At 32.5% G+C, this 23,661-nt stretch overlaps 1 protein-coding gene across 1 annotated transcript in view; it reads left to right on the top strand.

Moving 5' to 3' along the window:
* LOC127854014 (uncharacterized) overlaps positions 1 to 22,315 on the top strand; it is a 115,424-nt gene extending 93,109 nt beyond the window's left edge. The window contains exon 5 of the mRNA XM_052388921.1: positions 21,941 to 22,315. Within this exon, the coding sequence (XP_052244881.1) occupies positions 21,941 to 22,146 (206 nt within the window). The 3' untranslated portion in view covers positions 22,147 to 22,315. The remainder of the gene's footprint in view (positions 1 to 21,940) is intronic.
* Positions 22,316 to 23,661: the final 1,346 nt, after the last annotated feature.

Here is a 23,661-nt window from a genome sequence, read left to right as displayed (position 1 = left end):
CCTGTTATGTGTTTTTCATATCCATAATCTGGTCCACGCGCAGTTACTTCCCTTCTCCAGCCTTCGACGACTTTCCAAGCATAAATGGGGAACTGAATAAGCACCAGTTTCCTCATGCATGCAGGGATAATGACTATTTCAATCCACTTTTCAAATTATACCATCTGCACTCTCTTGACAACAGCTTTATTTTATTGGCAACGTCAATGAAATTAAGGATATTTACTCTACACTTTCAAAAGACTATGCTGTAAATGCAAGCGTTTATGTACCTTCAACGTTCCTGCTGTAAATTCCAAAATAATTCCTCCTTTCTTACTTTGCGCGGCTGCATTTCAACTATGCATAAAGCCACTGTTTAAACACATTTTAAATCAAAAACTGACTATCCGAAGGTAAAGCCTCGTCATTTCGGATGATGACCGAGTGAGGCATATGTAAAACACAACCTTGAACTGTATTGAAATAATCGAATTATTTTGTCGATGTCGAATGAACAAGACATATTGTTTTCAATGTTATTTTAATTTATTTTGGTATGTGTGATTTGTTTATGCAATTATAGCGAAAATACACATTTTCTCGGACATGATCATCTGCGGGCGCTCTCAAAATAGTGACTGCGCACTCGGGCAGGAACGGATTTTTCGAGCGCCCGCAGATGATCATGCCCTCGAAAACGTGTATTATCCCTATATTAAAACAGTCCGTGCATTTTGAGTTGGATATAACAAGTGCATATTTTTCAGACTCCGCAAGAGGGTTTCCTCGCATAATATGGAATAGTTGGATAAGGAGGGAATTTCAGATACTTTTTCTAATACTCAGTATCATTAATATGCATTGCTTTTGCTGTAAGCACAATTTCGACAATATCATTCTTTTGTATCTTTTTATTCGTCGTGATTAATAGGTGGAATCTCTCGTAATACGCTTTGTTCTCATTAAATAACTGACGCATCAAATGAATTTTACTTTCTTCTCACTAAAGAAGTCTCCACAACTGCTATAGGTTTACTTTTCAATTACGTTTTTAATTTAGTTATTACACGTGACTTCTATTGTGAAATGTCATGTATTCGCATGTGTTATTTAATGCAATACTGCTGTGTTTCACTTCTTTATATTGAATACAACAACAGTTCAATATGTGCTGCGTGGATGCAGTAACTTGTATCCCAGAACACATCTTCAATATTGTTATATTTTTAGCCTTCAAGATGCTGGTAGCGGTATTGTTATTTTTATTATTTTTGGAAATATTGTTTGCGGAACTGTTTGGGCTTACTTTGGGCTTGCGGTACTGGTTACTTGTCATAAATAAAGGACCACGAACGTGTGTATAAAAGGAATGCAATACCGCTGGAGCAACTTGAGTTTCACTTCTTTATATTATTCCACACACAGAACCAACGAAAATTGGTTAAAGTGTCTTATTGAACAGTTGCAATTAAAACAAAAAACATTGAATATTTTTAATTCAAATTTCGTGTGTTTTATTTAAAACGCAGAGATGTCCATTACAAAATCAGAATCGTTTTGTAATTGTCAATTAGCATTTGATACACATTTACAAATCGGTACTTCAACGAGACATGTGGACAATGTACCTGTGGCCAAGCGTTTAACATTTGGAGCATTTATTCTAGGTGATAATAAATTCTACGAAACCGCTTTATATTTCTTCTCAAATACAAAAAAAAACACAAGAGAACCGTAAAATAGTGGGGTTTTTTTATTGTAGCTATTTTTTTGGCGTTGTGAGAAATAGAGGTGATATCGGCAACACGCGATTGGTGCGTCTAGTCTTGCGAACGGTTTGTTTGTTTGTAGAATGTGTCAAAACCCGATTCATGCTTCATAGGTGATCGTATGTACATGTGTTACGTTCTGTCCAATTGCATTTGACAAATGGCTTCATTGAATTTTTTAAAAGTAACAATTTGATTATATTTTGTATTTGCATGCTGCGGAACTATAATTCAAGTACAATTGTATATATTTAACAAAGGAATATATTAACACGTTATTTGTATAATATCTTTGATTTAATTGTATTGTTCTGATGACATTTGCAAAATATTTTTTACATTTTATTCAATTACAATAAACCATTTTGAATAACATTATTGTAAACATGTTATTGTTTCCATTCTAATGAAGTCTAATTTTGGAGATTGATTTAACCTGAGCGCGTACAGACTTCTCTTCAGGAATGAACCAGTGGCAATCACATGTCGACAATAACGCCTGATAATGTCAGTCATTTGAGCAAAGGGTATGCTCGTTGTATTAAATACACCACGCTATCTCTTTGATGTCTGCTTTGAAGAACACTGCCTGTAGCAAACCTCATCTTCCATAAATCGTCTCTATCGTTGATTCAGTTATCGTTGCTTTCCATCCAATGTCGATACCGAAGAGTGTTTTTATAATGATATTGCCAATTGTATACATAAAAGCGAAATTATATATATATATATATATTTTATATATAGATTATATAAAATCCATAACCTCTTTCAAACTGCATTTACATTTTATTCCGTCTTTATAAAAAACAATTTAAACGATAACAATTTAAAAGAATTAAAACATTCAAAATTTAAAAAAATATAAGTTTTATTTATAGGGTCAACTATTTTGCAGTAAATTGGGCTTCTACAAATGTTCGGCTAAATTTGAAAACCATTTGATGAACACGTTTACATATACACGGTTAGCAGGAGACAAACGGCCTCAAATGCGTTTATTTAGTATCTTAGTTACAATGCAACTATTGCCTTATTAAGTTAAGAACAAGTATACCAATGTTAGAATTGACAATGAAGAAGTCAAAATAAAATAAATACAATTTGTTAAAACATTTTTTATCGAATTATGTTTTGATCAATTTTCACGCTTCTTATGAACATGTGCGCTAAATCAGTATTAATATTTGACTGTCGACACTCTAATTGTGTTGTACTCGCCAAAAATATAATCTGTGGCAACCAGAAGTGAAGTGATTACTTGTTTTATGTTACAATTACGCCTGGTGGGCTGAACAAACTTGATGTCACTAACACCTTATCTAATTTTACAAAAAATACCAGTTGTAATTGTTCAAAACGTTTAATTGGAACTATAAATTATTAGTTCAGTTACATATTCTTGTGGTCAAACTAAATTCATTGCATGAAATACTTTGATACTTGTTCATATCGCTGCCGAAACGTTTTTTAGAATATATGTGACTGTATCATTTAAAACATACATTTGTTAACATGTTGACAAACTGGCCGTTCTGAATATTTTCAGGGATTCAAAACATGACCCACTTTTATACATAACAGAGCTCAATTACACTACATATTAGCATGTTGTATTTCACACTACATATAAGCATGTGGTTTTTCACACTACATATAAGCATGTGGTATTTCACAATACATATTAGCGTGTGGTATTTCACACTACATATAAGCATGTGGCATTTCACACTACATATAAGCATGTGGTATTTCACACTACATATAAGCATGTGGTATTTCACACTACATATAAGCATGTGGTATTGTACAGGATTAGACGAATCCTGGTTGCGCATACCTACCTCTTTATTATGAGAAACTAAGTTCGATTGTGTGCTAATTTTGTCTCTATCAGGCATGATACTTTTTGTTATAGTACCTGAACAAGTAATACTTTCTTGTAAAAATGTGCTAAGTAAAAACTATTCATAAAAATATCTTTAAAAAATAAACTCTTTGTACAAGTCACACAACGATAAAGAGTAGATGCTCATAACATTAATATATGAATGAAAATAATAAATACTACGCCTAGTATACTTCAGATATATGTAAAACGCACCCATCACTGTCATGTAACAAACACATCATTGTAAATTGTATCAGACTATCCTAAATATGCTGTATTGCAGACTTTCACAACTGGAATATTCGTTGACAAAATAGCATGTATACTGACCCAACTGACCCCCATACGCACTTTATAAACAATAAAAAGAAACAACTGGCCGTAATTGATACGAGTGTTAACGCCACTATTATTTATGAGTGTAATCAGTGAAATCCCCTAATACAGGGACTACTTTTGGAAAAATATTTCCCAAAAGCAAAACAATAGTTGACCTTATAAGATTATGATGCATTTCGTAATTATATGATTCCAATATGAATATTTGCCATGTATCATCCGATCATTACGTGTACTTTGCGTATGCATATTTGTGTGGTCTTTTATTGACGTTAACATCACACATAATGATAAAGGACAATAACATTCCGTCGTAATTTTGTTCAACTAATTATTGGATAAGCAATTATCGTAATACATAATTTGGTAATTATGTTGTGTTAATAGTAATACATGATAACTCTCTAAAATGGTTGACATTTAAATGTTTTCCGCGGGATTAATTTCGTCTGATTTTTCTTGTGTTAATGCTACATTCCGTGGCTTCATACCATTAAATTTGACGTACTCTTTATATTGAGTAGCAGAAAAGCAATATTCGCGCCTTATATGTATACCAAACTGGTAATCAATACTATTTGATGCGTAAATAGGTATGCAATTTATGCTTTTTCAAAAACGGAACAATTGTGTCAAAGATTATGCTGTGAAGTGTTTCGGGACCAGCGCAAGTATGTATTGTTATCAACAATTAACGATCTCTTAACGTAAGCAAGTGCAAACGTCATGTATATTATTATATATTAGACAGACGGACGGACGGAAAAACAAACTGACGGGCGGTCGGGTGGTCGGACGGACAGACAGACAGACAGGCAGACAGTTTTATAACAGTAGAAAAACGTATATAGCGTGTTTTATCGTAATAAAAGACATAAATGATAATGCATAGAACAATTACATTAAGGATATTAAAAAGCAAAATCTTCCCAATATAAAAAAAAAATCCGATGTCGAAATACAACTTAATACGCTTATCTCAAATAAAGTCACACTAAATATGATGAGGTCAACATTCTAAAGCTCCATGTATATGCCTTACACTACATTAATTTTGTGTTTATATAACCGGTCACGCACTGTTTTATATCAGACGATGAAATAGCCCATTCGCCTCAATCGATAACTCTTACGCATATTGAAAAAAAGCGTTTAAAAAAAGTGTTTGTAACAACCGGGTTCTCACTGACTTCACTGATAATATTTTTCGGAAATAAGTATGTCATGTATTTGGTAGTAAATCTTAATCATACTGTTTTGTATTCCAAATTGATTTTTATATATTTTTTTAGGTATGCGTTTTTAAAATATGATATTGTTTTTACTTTAATGTATAACCTATAAGATCGAAATTGATCAACAAGATACATTTTTGAAGAGTAACGAATTGTTATCTTTCAATTCTTCCAGTGTGATCGTATGATCTCAAAACTGATATATACATTGTTATTTTATCTAAGTAATAAAATTAAAGACCAAATAAATTTCAGAAAGGTTAAATATTGATTCACGAAACACATGCTTTTATACTTCCCACGCCAGCAATAAGGGCATCAATACACACATGCGTTAACGTACAAAAAGGGAACACGTTTCCCGCTCTCGAACCTCGACAATATAATCTTATTAAACAATACGAATCCAAACAATAATTATAGTACGTGACTTAAAGGCAAACTGCAGGTTTTACCAAATAAATATGTTTTAGTTTGGAATAAACATGTGTTGTACAAATCACATGTATTTATTTTTTTTAATCAACACAAATATTTACATACGCATGCAAAATATAACACGGTGAGCTAATCCTTCTTGTTAAATATCTTAATAAGACAGTACAAATCGAGACAATAATTATGGTACGTAAATCTAAGCCTAACTGCGGACAAATTAATGAACTATTGTTGATGTTCATATTACATTTTTTTAATCTAGGCAAAACGTACTTGATGACCTGTCAGTCGAAAGATGTAGTAGATATGCAATCATAAATTCCATTGTTTTGAAATTTAATGTGTAATTATTTTTATGAATTTCTATAATCAATACTGCTCATACATCGTACACGTTCAGTGTTATGCGTATTGTTAAAAGTAATATTACCTTAATACCACTTGGTTGTGAGTATGTTGCATACATGCACGTGTAGTACATACGGAATATTACGCTAGTCAATTGTTCCAAGAGTTTGTATCACTCGAGTGGCTTGTGTGATGACGTATCACACGAGAGGCGGAGCCTCGAGTATGATGCGAAATAGCACAAGCCATGAGAGTGATACAAACTCTTGGAACAATTGACTAGCGTAATATTCCTTTTATTATATACAACAACTAACGAAAACAGTTAACAAATGTATTTTTTACTTTAACAAAACTGACAAAACAATGACTAAAACGGTACGCCATACTTTATTTAAGACGCGTATGAATACCTACAGTTTATGTAAATTAACGTGTAAACATTTCAACCGGGAAAACACAGGTTTCCGACACGCTAACCTTAATGCCATCGTTAATCCAATTTTTATAACAATTAAGTTGACAACTTTAATCCGATGTTTATAACAAAAATGTTTAAACGATATGCACTTCCACTTCTATCTTCCATGTCTTTATCGAAACTTAGTTTAAACCACACTATTTTATAGTATTCCTATCGAAATATACATTTATGCATGATAAACACACACTCCAAAAATACTTTTTTAACACATAGTTTACTGTTAAAACACACCACGTCCGACATGTACTTACAGAGGTTAGATAAAACTATTCCGTTTTGGGACGTAATATATTTCGCAATATAAAATATTTCAATTTTTCGGTGCGTGTAATGTGACGTCATTAAATGGGTCGAAGTAGTCCGGCTAGTATGGTAATACGGAATTTGAAACAGCGAGTAGCGTAATACGGGATTTTTTATTTCAACGATTGATACAACCTGTATTTTGTTAAAAGCATTAAACAGGTATATAATAAATGTTTTTACAAGATGTTATGTTACAAAATACAACACACATTTGCCGACAAATAAAAATTGATTAAATTGAAAACAGAACTAATTTACTTTAATTTCTTTATTTCAAAATGTTCATGTTTTATGTTACATCAATGGACTGTACAAACATGGTGTTCTCTATGATTGTTTTACCGAGTAGAGTACCGTGCGATTATTCATGTGTTGATTTCGCCACGTAAGCTAACAAATACCATAACTTTCTTTAACCCATGTATGCCTAGTGGACCCTCCAATCATTCTAAATTAAATCAATTTATTTCCAAAAAAGGCATGTCGAATATACTTATTTCTATATTTATAATATTTCTTACAGAAATTCCTTTAAGCAAACAGCGCAGACTCAGATGAGACGCCACATCATGCGGCGTCACATCTGGGTCTACGCTGTTTATCAAGGCCTCTTTTCTGGACGCTAGGCATAAATGGGTTATAAAAAATGATATTTCGATACAACTCGCTATTGGGGTGGTAACTGGCGTCTGCCTTTCATCGATGAATAACAACGTGTTTTGATACGTTCATGCCTTAAGGTTACTGAGATATAATTAACGAACAGTTTGTAATGTCACAGTTTGTCGAAATGAAATGTCCCAAAATAGAAACAGTTGTAAACAGTTGAAAATGAAATTTTCTTATAATAGATGGCGGAGTTCATATTAAAAGATCTGTCATCATTATCATGTTTCCCTCAATCATGGTCATAACCTTGGGAAATTGGTGCTTGAATAAGTTCTCTCGTGAACTATTATAACGTGTTCAAACAAATATCAATGCTATTAACGTTTCGTTTGTAATTTGGTCGGAGCAAACATAGCATTAAACGGAAAATGAAATACAATACTAAAGGATAATATTTGTGAATATATTTTTATTTGAAACAATACAGATACCAATTTGGGCGTATTCACACTTGAAACCATTTGACAACATATGAGTCGTCTACATCAGAACCTATAACTTTGTGTACAACACTTTGTTACCGAAACGGTGGACAAGGGTTGTCCCACAACAGCGCGCCCGACTTCTCTTCCGTGTTGCAAATGTAATGTTAGTTAACTGACAGCCACCTGAAATATGGACCACAGCAACACAGTTCAAGTCTTATATTTGTAGTAGTTACAAAGCATAAGAAACTTAAAGCTGAAAATGCAGTAATTTAAACAAGAAATTTTATTGTAAAAATAAATATATTTTCATCATCGAATCAATTAATTTTGATGAATTAAATTAAGTTTCATGCATTTCAGTTACCTATTCACAACGTACAGCACAATATCTCTAAACTTAAGTTTTCGAATGGAAACATTTTAGGTATTTTTAAGTAACAGTGACCATGGCCATTCTGGTTACAAATGCAATCCCAAACTAGATCAGCATTAACCTACGTACAAACACAATTTAAACCGAAACACAAAACAAAACAAAAACTTGACGAAACAGTACTTCTAAAAAATTGTCGTTGGGTCGACTGCCCTGGAGAGGTCAATTTAATCAAATGTCCTACAGCCTTTCCTTACCTCACATAATAAATCACATGCAGAAACACGCGCAGAATAACCCGATGGAATGAATCAAAGCTAACTCATTCCTTAGATAAATATCTTTGGGTTGAAAATATTTAACAACCCGATACATTTCGTTTCAGATGATTTTAATTTAATATATAATTCCAATTGGGCCCAATTATAAAACACTTAAATCATAAAGTACTTTCTTGCATGTTTTTTATTTCTGATAAAACTAACTTGGTATCAGTAATAATATGAAAACGCAATATGCCGAAAATGATATTAAGTAGAATTGGATAAAATACTTATACCAATACTGCATCTGGAATCATAAAGGCTGCGACCAAACCTCTTTATCAGCGATGTTGGTTAAATAATCTATACAGACAGGTCGCCGGCGCCTAGATTCTATTTGTTTAACTTAATCGAAAGTATTGACGTACCACACGTCGGTAAGGGGAGAACCTACATGTCTCATATTAAAATATCCCGCCGGCCTCGGATTCATTTATGTTTTGATGTGTTTGATTGTGTTTAATGTCAAGTTTGTAACACTGTTGCACCACTTGTTATTTCTTGCTACAGACCTTTAAACAAGGTCTCGTTTGTCCCATATAAAGAGGGGTATCATTTAAAAGCGTTACAGACGTTTTATTATTTAACCGAGTTGGAATGCGTATTATCCGTTGATGAACAAACATGTCAAACAATGTCCTCAGCAAGGTACTTTATTGCTCTTTTATAAAGGCAAAGTATAAATCCTTGTTCAATCTACGTCAAATATTTTGAAAATCTTCGTTTTACCAAAGTGTGGACAAGTTCCTTTAAATAAAAGACTAGTGGACTTCATATATATATTTGCTGATTGTATCTCAATATTCTGAAATTAACATATTAACGTGAGTTTTGTTGTTGTTTTTTCACACACACAAATTAACTCGTATAATCGTTTGTTTGTATGTCTGAAGTCAATCGGTTCTATTTATTTTTTACTATTCATATCGTATCGCAGTGTGTGGGTAGCATACATATATATGTGGTCGAATGTATGTCGATTGTATTCAACATTTGAATTCAATCACAACGTTTCAATTACGGTGTTGCTGTTTCCTTGAAGAGATAAAATATTTAACTTGTTAATGTTTAATTACATTAAAATCAAGACCTTACACTTGCTACATTGTGCTTGTTGGTTTAGTAATAGCATCTCATAAACATACAAGAACGTGTCATTTTCCAAAATAAGTTATGCAATTTGACAAACTTTCATCATAAATGACCATCGACACTATTGCATAGTGCGTTAATCAGCTGGCAAAATTAAAGACTATTTAAGATGATTCGTTATTACTGAGGCAGGTCAAGCAAGCAATGCTTATAATACCTAGTCTTACAAGATCAAAACTTCTTTTACCATGTGCCAATATATATTTAATTGTGTTTCCATTTACTGCTTTTCATCGTATTATTTTTTAAGGATACAATTACGCGTACTTAATATTCGTGGAAAGCTTATAGCAGTTTGCATATTGTAAATGCATGCTAATTTATAAGGAATCAACAAGGTCGTTTATGTTTGCTTCAAATTTTTGTTAAATATACCATGCCAATTAACCCTATATCTGGAAAAAAAAACTTCATAATTATAACATAAACTTATTCACGAATGCGGTTCCTAAAGTACTTGCAAAATGTTAACAAATACTGTCACGCAAGAGTCGCACACAGCACTAAGAGTCATTTATGAAATTAAAATAAAATAACATGTTTATTATTGGCACATCGATAAATCAATACATAGTATTACGCCGATTGGGTAGAAGCCAATGACAAGGTTTTTTCGGGTCTTAAGGTAGTCTTCAACTATTGGAAACCTTGACCAGACTGACACATTCTTGTCAACAGTTAACCTCATTTTAACCAAAGCCGATTGAAAACTTTCATTAGATTTAAATTATTTATCCGGTAATCACAGGTACAAATAACATGAAACTTTACATGTACTTATTTTCAAATAATAATCTTTTAGTTATGTGGACTGTGTCACTGCACCTCTGTCTATGAATAATAATTAGTGTAAATACATAAATCCTGTGACAATTCACAAAAGTAGGTCAATTCTTTCCAGGATATATCAAGAACTAGTGTTAACCACTGTGCCATAGGATGCTAAGGCATAAATCTTTAGTGTAAGCCAATTACAGCGAAATGTCCGTCGTTTTCAAGGGATAATTATCTTTAATAACACGATCTAAAAACAAGAGAATAATATTCTCATAGGAATAATTGTCCGAGGATAAAAAACTAATCAAACATTTTGTTTGTCACTGATGTATTGGATTCAAATAAGAATGGGTCATTTTATGTATGTTATCCTTGATTTCTAACCATAGCATCCTTTATAATATTCAAAGAAAAACCAACATTTCAAGAAGTCGGGTACCAATTGTATTATTGTGTTTTATTTACGTAAACTTGAACTATTTATATTTAGACGCTCTTGTGTGTTGGATTTTGCTACCGGACACATGAAATCATGTATAACAGGCTATAAAGTGCTTTATACATCAACATTTTTAAAAGGTTGAGTACAATATAAAACTAATCGAGACAAATCTGAACATTTTTTAATTACATAAATTCAGTTATCTAGTAGCAATCTCCAGACAAAAGCTGAAAATGTTTTAATGACATGTCACCAGCTTGAGATCATTCGATATATATATAACTTATTTGTTACTTGACATAGAAGTTTGATGTTCTTCCAAAAACAATTATAACACGAAATCAGTTGAACTATTGTATAAACAAAATCGCAAGTATTATAGCATGTTGCAATGTCCAACAATTTAAAATGTATAACTATATTTTAAAGAATGTTGAACTAAGTATATAGTTCGTACATAGAAATGTCATTATGTAAACGAAATCTACGGAACAACTAGTTTTTATGGCATAATCTGTCCATCATTTTTCAAAAACTGACTGTACACATTTAGTTATAATCGGATGACAAATGTTGCCTGCATTTTGCTTAGCGACATTGGAACATGTTCTGGTGTTCATGGTGTTATGGTCTTGCTGTATTTTTTTGCGTACAATTGGCTAATAATGGTATGATTTATGATCTGATATCGCACTTTTCTTAAAACGTGAAGTGTAATTTTGACAACATAAAACCCCATGCTAGTATTTATGTAAGACACACGTCATATAAGCCAAAAATATGTGCGGTGCAGAATTTCTTTATTAGTATTGACACTTTGTGTTGAATTTCATTATAAGTAATGGCACTTTGTGTTGAATTTCTTTATAAGTAATGACACGTTTCGTTGAATTTCTTTATATGTAATGGCACGTTGTGTTGAATTTCTTTATAAGTAATGGCACGTTGTGTTGAATTTCTTTATTAAGTAATGACACGTTGTGTTGAATTTCTTTATAAGTAATGATACGTTGTGTTGAATTTCTTTATACGTAATGGCACGTTGTGTTGAATATTTTTATTGGTAATGACATGTTGTGTTAAATTTCTTTAAAAGTAATCATGACACTTTGTGTTGCATTTCTTTATTAGTAATGACACGTTTACATGATACAAGCTCCTCGTTTTTAATAGTACTTACTTGTTCTTGTGTCAATTTCAAAAATACAAACGCATTCATACGAGTAATGATAGCTCAAACATTTCATAAGGTATATTAAGGGATTATCTATTAATTTTAGCATCAACGAAATATTTAATAGTTTGTACATAGTCAATAAACATAAGTAAATACAAGTTTTCCACATTTATCACGTTACGTCATTTTATATGACAATTAAAGGTTATACATGTAACATTTTCTATTATTTTGATAACTCAACCTTTCTCGACATGGTTCAATTGCATTGTGTCGTGCGTATCGTGCGTATAATAAAGGTTATGTTTATGTTTTTGTATTATCATCTCAAATAAGTCTAACAATTCTTTATCATAAGACATAGTGTCCGCCGCAGTTTCACAGACGCATTCATAAATTAGCGTGTGAACAGTCGAAAAAGTAGTTTTGGTACTATAAAGGTGAGCAATAAAAACAGAGTAAATAGAAAATTATTTTAACAAAGTATAAAAAGAAGTTATAATCTGTGTGCTTTCAACTTCATAAAAACCAGTATTTAAGCAACATCAATCAAAATTATATGTTGCACACACAAATATCAACATTTGCATAGCAATTTTGAGTGATGCTATGGTATGATATGTATAAACACATACACAATGAAATAACTTTAGCATTACATAACACCTGTACATATTTGAGATGTCCATTTTGCTCTTATGTTTTATATGAATAGATTTATGTGATTGACGAGGTGATGGCCATGTTAAATAATATCTATTATATATTTTACTTAATTTTCCTAGTTCGGTCACGTTCACGGAGAATGCTATTTGTCTTTTAGCATATGCTGATTTCAGTTAAATCACAATCTTTCTTATCTGCTTGAATAGCGATCTGTCTCGCTAATTAGGTCTCGGATTGACGTTATAAAGCCAGAATATGCTTTTCTCACTTAAAATCATTAATACTATAAGAGATTGTTTTCAGTAGAAGATAGAACTTTGAATAAAATAAGAATAATTATTAATATAGTAAAAATTTATGCAACGTTGCTATTTAGCACACATTTTCATCTCAAAATAATATGCCAATCTACGTATTCTGATAAGAAAGTAGAAAAACCACCACAAATCAAGTACACATTTTGTATTGTTATAATATTTATCAACCCATCGATGCAAGTGTTTACAGCTATGCAATGTCACGGATTTGCAAACACATATGCTTGTTATTAAACAAACTGTATTTTTCTGCGAACTATATCTTAACAAATTCTCATTTCGCCCAAACTGGCGCGCAGTTATGTTGTTATAACGATTAATAAAAGCAGTGAACTTCCACTTATATATAATAAGGTGCTTTCTGCTTTGCTTCATTTCCTGAAAATCACCTGTTTTTTAGGTTAAGACCTTTATTTCTTTGTTTGCTGCTTACGAAAGTAGACAATTTGCATGCAAGTCAATTAATATTGCGACTGTGCAAAATTATCACAACTTAACCGCGATAAAATATATGTTTTGAGTGTATCGCAGTTTACAAATATACCGGTGTATGCACTCCTACCCTAACAGCTATAAGGAATAACATATCGGCATTTTATTTCATCAATATTTTCAAATTAAAGATTCATTGCCGATCAGTATATTGTGCAGCTGTATTTTTAGCATTTGCTGATATGTATCTTTACTTATTTTGTGCATTTCCTATGATGCACATGCAACGCATCCAAATCACTTAAAAACAAGATAAGTATTGATGCAAAGCATCAAAGGGCGTCGGAAAAATCAGTGTAAAAGGCACTCAATGAAGTGACATGGAACGATTTTTTTCTACTGTTAATATTAATATATTGGCCGATTATTTTAATCAAAATAGAAAAAGATACTGGTATAACCATTATCTATGATTTTGTGTTATAACCCCCAAATAACCATTATCTATGATGTTGTGTTATAACCCCCTAATAACCATTATCTATGATTTTGTGTTGTAACCCCCAAATATTCCATAATTATTTTTTTTAACATCGGTTTCCTTTTTTTACTGGCATCCGTGTGCAATTTTCATTAATGGAACAGAACTGTGTAGGTTTTAAAAAATCTGCTTCATCTCACAGAATACGCATTGATAGTGTCACCTTAAAAAGTCCATACCAAAGGGTCCATACCACCTGAAAAGTAATACGTGTCGCGCTTCGCGCTCTATATGTGGTTCTTAAAAAAAAACTCCGAGGAGTGCTAGACTTTAGGGAAACGGGTTGCTGGGACACAGCTCCTCCTTGATAAGCGGCTGCTTCCTTTATCACAACTCATTGTTACAATCAATGATACGTGTCGCGCTTCGCGCTCTATATGTGGTAGGGATAGTACTTAGGGCCTATAATAGATAACCATAAACAACAACAAAAATACATGCAAAATAGATGTGTTGTTTGCATTTATTTGTTATTATAAAAACACGTGTATTTTTTTATAAGATATTTAAGAGATGTAAGAAATTTTAATTAACGTTGTCACCACGCGGCATCCATTAATTTTAATAAAAATGTGCAACGTTGTATTTAGGTCGCATTAAAACGCAGTATTTTTTAATTCTATTTAAAATAATTAAAAATATATATATATATATAGAATCGAACCAACCAACTCCCGATCGCTAGTCGGACACCTCATCCACTACACCACGGCGACTGTTGAAAGTTTCAGACAAAAATGTTGAATATTCATTTAAAGTTTCACCGGTTCGCGTATTTGCAGAGTCCCTGTGATCTTTTATTAGTGCCCTATCCCTGTGTTTAGCTATTAATTAAAAGAATTAACTTTGCATTATTGGCAATAAATGTTGTAATAAATATAATAGGCACAAATGCAGTACTTATTTACACTTATTTACACAAAAAATCACCACTATGCAAGATATTCTTAAAACAAAAATATATACATTGATCCGTACAATAACTGCTCCTCCCATAAGCGAAAGAAAAAAGCATTACATACTAGTCGCCGCTCTCAAGAGCGACGCCAATGAAAAAAAGAAGGACCTTCAGGCTAATATGTACACAATTGTATTTCAATATTTTAGTACTTAGACTTAAAAATAGGCTTTATCAATAAATTACATTGCATTTTCAATCGTAGAATTGTATCGCGATCGTGTATTAAATGGTGAGGTTTAGGTGAACGAACGGCAACGAACATACACCATGAATAATTTCTGTAATTTTCACTAAAGCGCGGCACACCTAAAAATTGTCAACTCCAAACGCAGTTGTATTTTAATTCAATGTTTTGCGTCATCCCAACTACGTATAACTTTATTTTGACACGACAACAACGCACAATACGAATAAGAGCTTAATATTTGGTTTTAGTGGTTATGCCTTAGGCTCAACGTCATTGTCCAAACCCGCGACCTTGCAAGTGTTGCTTGATGAACAATTGGATAAAGTGTCAAACAAACAATATTCTATACTGGCGACCTACTAAATGCGAACATACTGAAACTGAAATCAGTGTCTTTGCGCCAATATCTATAATAAATGTTGTAGTATTTTGAAAGGCACTCCATAAGACGGTTGAATAAGATATTGTCATTCAAATAACAGCTCGGTATGTTATTACAAATTTGCCAAACCGATATCGCACGCTTCACCTAACAAAACTGTGCACGGTTGAATAGACAGAAAAACGGTGGTTAAATACATACAGTATTGTAACCATATGTTTATTTGCTTTATATTACGTACTAAATAACGAGGAGTGTGTATTAATAGTTATTGAGTTATTGAGTTTGCATAACAAAATAAGACGATATGTGTGGCGGTATAATCGCAGTAACAGCTTGTATAAGATTACAATGTGTTCTCTTGCTAGATAAGGTATAGGATCAGGCCATAAAGCTGTCAAATTTTAAAAAAGGAGTAGTCATTCCAATATAATCACAAGTGAGTGTTGTATCTTTCTTTTATTGCGTTAAAAATGTAAGTAGAATAACAACCGTTTTTATCGGTAAAATTCATTTCTGTATTTAATATCATTAAAGTGTAATAATAAATATGGAGGATCAAAATGCAATTCTCGATTGTGCTCATATAAACTTTAAATATCATACTCGGATATTATTTTTTCGATTTGAAAAATATAACTTAACGGATTATTATCTGTTTCGTTTAACTGTAAGGAAAACGACTTGCGAGTGTTAAAACATTCTCAGGTAAAAGTGCGTATGTTTTTATTTCTAGAAGACTTCGGACACTTTTCAACAATAAAACAAGTGTGTCTTTACTTTCAATAAGTCATGGCGACAAAGAAGAGTGATATCACCCCGGTATTTAACGACCGGAGATCGATCGCTCTAGTTGACACGGCTGAGAATCTGGTGGACAGCCTTGACAATTTGTCGGTGTGCTTAAGGCACATAGAAGGTAAGAGTAATACAACATTATCATTATTTTATTGTGATTTGCACAAATCATTGACAAGAATTGCGCGGTATTTGTATCGGCGTCTCAATCACATCAATCTTCTTAAACACACTGAAGCAAGACCGCGTGTGTTGTTGAGTTGAATTGACAATCTGTCCATAAGATTTACGAACCCTCCAAACGGTGTTTTCGAACACAATACAAAAAACTATATGTAAGGTGAAGAGCAGTTATTACAACCTTTCATTGATGTTTGAGCATATTGAGTATAAATACATTTTGGTAAATGAGACAAAAATCAGTCGATTTTCTTAGAAATGCATGTGCTATAAATACGCTGCTTTCAGTGTTGCTAGGGTGTTAAAACAGAGCTGAAAAAGCGATGATTATTGTATTGTAGAACTAACAATGTGTTAAAACTAATGTTCTTGAAATACACTGTGTCAAAATAAGTGTTGGGTAGTTAAGCTATGCCTCGCAAGTTATTCGGTGAGTTAAGAATGCAACAATAAGAATCACTTTCAACGCTTATCAAATTATATCCACTTACACATTTATTATTTTCATTGTGTACTCTATTACGGGCAGTATATATAATACCATAGAGTTGTTTACTTATATTACGGCGCTTTAATGTTATGATAAAAAAGTTAATATTTGTTTAATTAAAAAAAAAAGAAGTTGGAATCAAGTTTGAAAATCAAAGTACTGACAGTACTGGTGTGACGATACTTTTGAAGAGGATGGATATAAAAGCATGCATTTAAGTTTATCTACATCATCACAATTGTGTATGTGGGTACGAAAATTTTGGGTACGACAAAAACTTCCCCCAGATTTGCAATATCAATGTAAAATGTAACAAATTCTTTGATGAAAAAGACAATTTAATAGAGTTTCTGTATTTAAGGTTACACTGTATATGTGAAGAACAAAAAATTAAGGAGACATTCATTGTAAATATTTGTAACGTAGTTGGTATTTATAAATTAATAATTGTAGAAAATTATTAATAAATCTGTTATCACAACAACCATAATTTCATAAATAGGATTATTGAATTTTGGAAATTATTTATAGATGTTTGCTTATAAAGAATAAAATGTCATAGATGTTTAATTATAGAGAAAATAATGGTTTAAATAAAATTATAGAATCTTAATTTAAATATTTAAGAGAACGTTAAGTTTACATTAACATGTACCACAGTTATCACGATGCAAATCAAAACGTGACTGCTTATAGGTATATACCTAAAGATGACAAACACGATTAGTTTTGAAACACAGTCCGAATATACTTATCTTGAAAAGCCATCAAAAATATTCGTTGACATGGTCAAATAAGATAATTCTGTCTAGCACCTGCCGACCGCTTCATTGAATCGGAACAATGTCGGTCAACCGACATATTTAAAATGGCCTAGCAGAAAATGTATAAAGCCTGTTTAGTCAGTTTTGATTTTTCATTTTTCTAAAAAGATAGTCTAAGTTTGACAATCGAGAAGAGCAGTCACGTTTTCTTGTCGTGGCGGCTGTATTGGCCGCCGTGCTGTAAAATTGTATTTCACGAACATTAGCAAGCGTTGTATTAGAAAATATTCAATAGAAATAAATCGCGATGAAAAGAGAAATGAAGTGTGTTTGTTACCGTGTTATCTCCACGAACAATGTGTAATTACGTCACATATTCATAAAAAAATAATGCAAGCAATTTAATTTCAAATCATTAACAGTTAAATGCCTTAATATTAACCAACTGGAAATGAAATCAGAATCTTAAAGCAAGCAGACGAAAAAGGCACTTTCTCAATAAATCAACTCTCTTTTTTGGGGCACACAATCTTTGATCTATAGGAGTATTGTATCCGAAGAAGAACCCGGTCAAGTAATTCTGTCAGTGGACAGTGAAAAAAAAACACATCACTGAACTATGACCAATCACAACACTCTCACACAGTATTGTAAAGAAAATATTGAAACCAAAAACAGTTCAAAAACATCATAATTTATTAACCGTAGAATCAAGAATTTTACTCTAATTGCTGTTAAAACAAATGTTTCCAGAAACTGATAGTCCAGTGTGACAGTGACAGAAGAATATCAATCAATATTTAAAATAAAACCACATAAAAGAGGTGTATGAATCAATTGAATACCTTACAGAAACGTAATTAATGTTGGGTATCAATTGCATAATGCTATAGGCACAGTTTTAAAAGCAAAAAGCTATTATCAGTGTTTCTGATATTTTACTGATGAAAAGAACTGGGTCGCGAAATTATATGGCAATACAGCATTAAAAAAGTAATGTACACAAACTGGAACTATAAGTATATCAATCAATGAAGAAATAACTGTATACGTGAATTTTAATTGTAATGAACAGTAAATATTACGATTTCAGAGATCTGAGATGCAGATCGTGTTTTCGTTTGGTTTGTTTACTTTTTACCCGATACCTACTCAAATGGGAAACATCTCTTGTTCGCCATTAGTTTCGAAAAGATCGAATGATAATCAGCGTGGTATGCCGATTGAGAAAATTTCGCTAACTCAATCGGACTGGCTCGGACTTTTACATAGGTCGCAATTGTGAGGAATTTTTTCATGGTATGATAACGTAGACGAGCTGCTTCTCTGAAGCAGCATCGTCAAAAACATACATAAATTGATGCGGCAATGTATTTGTTTTTTAAAAAAAACAAACATATTTTATGGATGGATTTGCCCTTGTCCGTCTGTCCACCCCCCAGCGAAAATGCTCATATCGATCCGACGTGGCTGAACGTTGGCATTATGCTGAGGTTTTTGCTGATGAAAGGCAGTTCTCGTTCCGCCTTTCATATCGGCCGGATATAGGACCGACATTACATTTGTTAATGTTCACTTAATCTTTTACATTGAAGTGAAAGATTGATACATCAGACTGTCAGGCTCTTACACGAGTTCATTAGCATAATATTACACCAAGGGGACCGAACTGATCATGTATTTAAAAAGTCAAGACTATAACTAATAGCTTGCGTCTGTGAAAACATGTTTTGTGGAAGCAGTTAAAGCCGATTTCGTATCGGTCAAATGTAGTTGCAATGAAGGCATTATAATCAACGTGTAGTTTTTAGAGTGATGCGACATTTTTTATCAAATTCCACAGCATGTAAACTTGTTCACTTTCATATTTTACTGAAGATTTCAAATTGATTGTTTCAAGCTTTGCGCTCATGTATGTTCCTTCTATACGCTATGAAATGTCAGTAGGTAACGTTCTCTGAATAAAGGATACCTGTTAAATTGATTGTTTCCATCTTTGCGCTCATGTATGTTCCTTCTATACGCTATTAAATGTAAGTAGGTAGCGTTCTCTGAATAAAGGATAATTGTTGAATATTCTGCCCCCTCTAGCCCAAATATTCCGAAAACCCTTCACCACAAATTAGAAACCGCGCCTCGTTGATCCTGTTGATTTTATTTGTAATCCAGTTCAACAGGCAACGTGTAATGACCAATAACATACGTATAAACAATAATATGGAACTATCAGATCGTAAACTGTTGGTTTTGTGAAAATACATATAATAATGAACGAATTGGCATCGTGAATCCTTTCATGTATTTCAAATATACCATAAAATATTTATTTTAAAAATCAGATATGTGTTTATGTGGAATATTACACCAACTTGGAAAACCGTGTTTTGGGTTAAAGACATTATATGAACATGCGAAGGTCGATGATCAGTATTAGATAAGAACATAAAAAGGCATTTCATGTATGTAACCAGTACGGATAAATTAACTTTCTAAAAGTGATGGCAATTGATGGTGTTTAGAATCACAGTTTCAATAAATAATCTAGACATGTGTGTTGAAACATATTATGAATGGTATTCAACTCTATTGGGGCTTTATATAAAGAACATTAAAATTGAAACACCAGTGTTGAGAATGATATTTTCTAAAATGTAATAGAGGGATTGGACACTTTCAGCTTAGTTGGACTAGAAACGCTGTCTTCAATAATAAAGATAATCAGTAAATGTCAACGTTCTATTACCTGACTGGTCTCGCGGGATGTCTTACATTAATAGCGGTTGTAATAATTGTGGTTAAATATGTTTACAGCCAGACGATGCTGCAACAAAATCATCAGGGAGTACGGTATCAACTGCGAACAAAGGAAGTTTGCATGCGAAGCTGAAAGAAAATCTCGACGTTGCACGAGATCTCACTGACATCTTAAAGCGGGAAAAGTGGCGTCTCAACTGAAGACAAATGAGTGTAGAACTTAGAGTGGGGGAACTTGAGGAATACAAGACGAATTTGAAAAGGGACATGGTTATCGAAAATCCTTTTAAGAAGTTATTTTGTTATTTAAATGTTGATTTTCCGAGTAGACTGTGACAGTATCCCTTTCAAATATTTAATTCATCTTATGTAGCAATGTTTTAGTGTAGTACTCCTTATAGTAATTGCATTTCATGATTCAACGGATGAAATGTATTTGTCGCACCGTCCGTCCGTGGGTCGCTGGATAGGTGTTTGGGTGAAAAAAAATTGTAGATTGGAGTGGTGTCTGGGTGGATTCGTGCGCCCGCTTTTCACTTTTTCATTTTGTGGGTATTTTAATTTAACATTGAATTTTACACCATGAACATTAGACATGTTGCGTATAGATCACATTATTTTGCGCAAAAGGTCGATTTAAAGTCGAAGTGCAAAAGGTCATGAACTTTCGTTTAATATGCATTTTATCCTATACATGTCTGATAGCATATGAAAACTCGTATGCTCATTGGTAAATGGACAATTTAATGTTTTTAGGTCAGCGGTTTATTTTCGTTAACTATAGGTTTATGCATATGTTGATTTACACGTTATATCTATGTGTTATCCTCATGATGTCCATTGATTTCGCCATGTGTTAGCTTCTAGGTGAAACATCATGGTGACAATTCAATCAAAAATTGTATTTCCTTTTTTTAAACCTTTATTTATTTTATATGTTCCTATTTTTTATTTCCCGACACGTGCAATATCAATGTAACTTAATAAATTGAAACAAGAACATGTATTTGTCTCCGTTAATTCATACAGTATCGGCTTTTGCATTCAGGGACTAAATTAAGTCTTTAAGTGTGTTTAGCTTGGTGGCTATTATTAATAAATAGGCATATTAAAATGTTTACTTTCGAAGTCGGGAAACTAGTTAATGCTTTATTAATAGTATAGGCTACAGGTATTTATAACACGAAATTCGATATTGATTTTGTTTAATCGTGTACAAATAATATGCATCTGGGTCATATTGCTTTGCTACCGCTGTGTAATAAACACTTACAAAACTAACATTATTAAACCCGTTTCCTATTTGTTTAAATGCAATTGTCTTTTTGAACTTAGAACTACAACAGAAAGAGAGCGGGCTACAGAAACAAGTGCATGAATTGATAAGCCAAAGGACCGACGCCGCACTACGACAACACTATCAAGAAATGAGTGACATGATGGAAATTCTTCTCATTGAAAACCAGCGACTAAAAGAAATGATCCGCGAGAAGGACAGCTGCGAAATAAAGAATTCTACTTCCGAAGGGCTGTCAGTTTAATATGCATTATTTTAACATTAGGGACCGAGATGGTGACGAAAGGAATCGACATGAATGTTTTTAAATCTGACTGTTACCATTAGTGACATTTGGAAGACGTGGTTGGGGTAAACTAGATTTGAAGTCAACAACTGTGCTCTGTATTAAGAGTTGACAAAATATTATATATCATATACATCCATTGATGCTATATTGAAACTGTTAATTAAGTTTGTTTTTTCTGTTTTTGACAACTGACATTAACCTGTCTATTTCAATTACGAATCAAACTATAATGCATGTGAAACCGCATGAATTCATGTGAAGTCATTAGTTTAAACACACAATTTTCATTTATATTTGGCACAAATGATGTTGTAGATTTGTTATCCGCGGTTTTGGCACAAATGGACGAATCACGGTACCCTTTTATTATATTAATTGCAAACACGTTACGGCATTAATGAATACGTTTACGGCATTGATGAATGCCCAATTCTATCTACTTAAAACAAGTATTGACATCGACATAACTTGTACTTTCTTAGAGTAAATCTTGCTTTTTTCAGAGAACCATTGATTGCAAACGCATGAAACGCTTTTTTCTGATTCATTTGAAAAACAAGTACAATATTACAAAGATTGACAATTTAACCGCATCGTGCTTTTTGCTTATACGTATATGAATATAAATATATATGTATGAATATGAATATATTTATCATCGCTTATCGTGTCATTGTCAATTATATGTTGTTATTTTTTTTAGAATGAATTCCATAAGCATATTATCACTAAGGATAGTTCAAATAAATCGAAAGTCAGTTTAAAGAATTTATACTTAAACTCATGTTCAAACATACTTTAATTTATTATCAATAAACACTGACTTTATCAATCACATGTTATATTGTTTATTTTCCAAGCATTTAAATTAAGAAAAAATTGTGTTTTAGAACAAAACTGAAAATGTTCAATTTATTATGTGTATTTCAATTTTGTATCTTAAGCGTAAGATAATGTATTTTACCATTGTGTAAAAATCATGCACAAATGCATACGTGGAGTTCTGTAGTCTATATTACAACCCAAGGAGTGATTTCTACCTACCGAGATTTGTATTTTAAATGCCATGCTTTTAATGTAACTTTCTGCGTACAAGTTAATGTATTGTGAATGACCCTGGGTCAAAGGTTTGGAACTGACATTTACTTTGATTTGACTGTTCCAATTCAGTGATATCGGTGTTTTCGCTTTTGTGTATTCTTATTCATAAGTCTGTCGTTTCTAGTATGTTTGTTTGCATCCCATTGTTTCAACATTGGTCGCTTTCCATTCATACAGGAAATAGATTATACTCAGGTCACTTTCTGTCTGGCCTGGCTGGAGTTCTACACTGTGTATATGTGTCTATATAAGAAGCGCGAAACATTACCATGTGATCATCTTCAACAACGAAAGTCATTCTAATTTAAGTGCAATATCTTTTTTAGCAACACATCAATAAGGGGGCTTTTATTATGATTTATAAATGTG

Source organism: Dreissena polymorpha, chromosome 12 (genome assembly GCF_020536995.1).
Source record: "Dreissena polymorpha isolate Duluth1 chromosome 12, UMN_Dpol_1.0, whole genome shotgun sequence".
Taxonomy (NCBI): domain Eukaryota; kingdom Metazoa; phylum Mollusca; class Bivalvia; order Myida; family Dreissenidae; genus Dreissena; species Dreissena polymorpha.
Note: the sequence above shows the minus strand (reverse complement) of the source record. Positions and strands in the feature narration are given on the sequence as shown.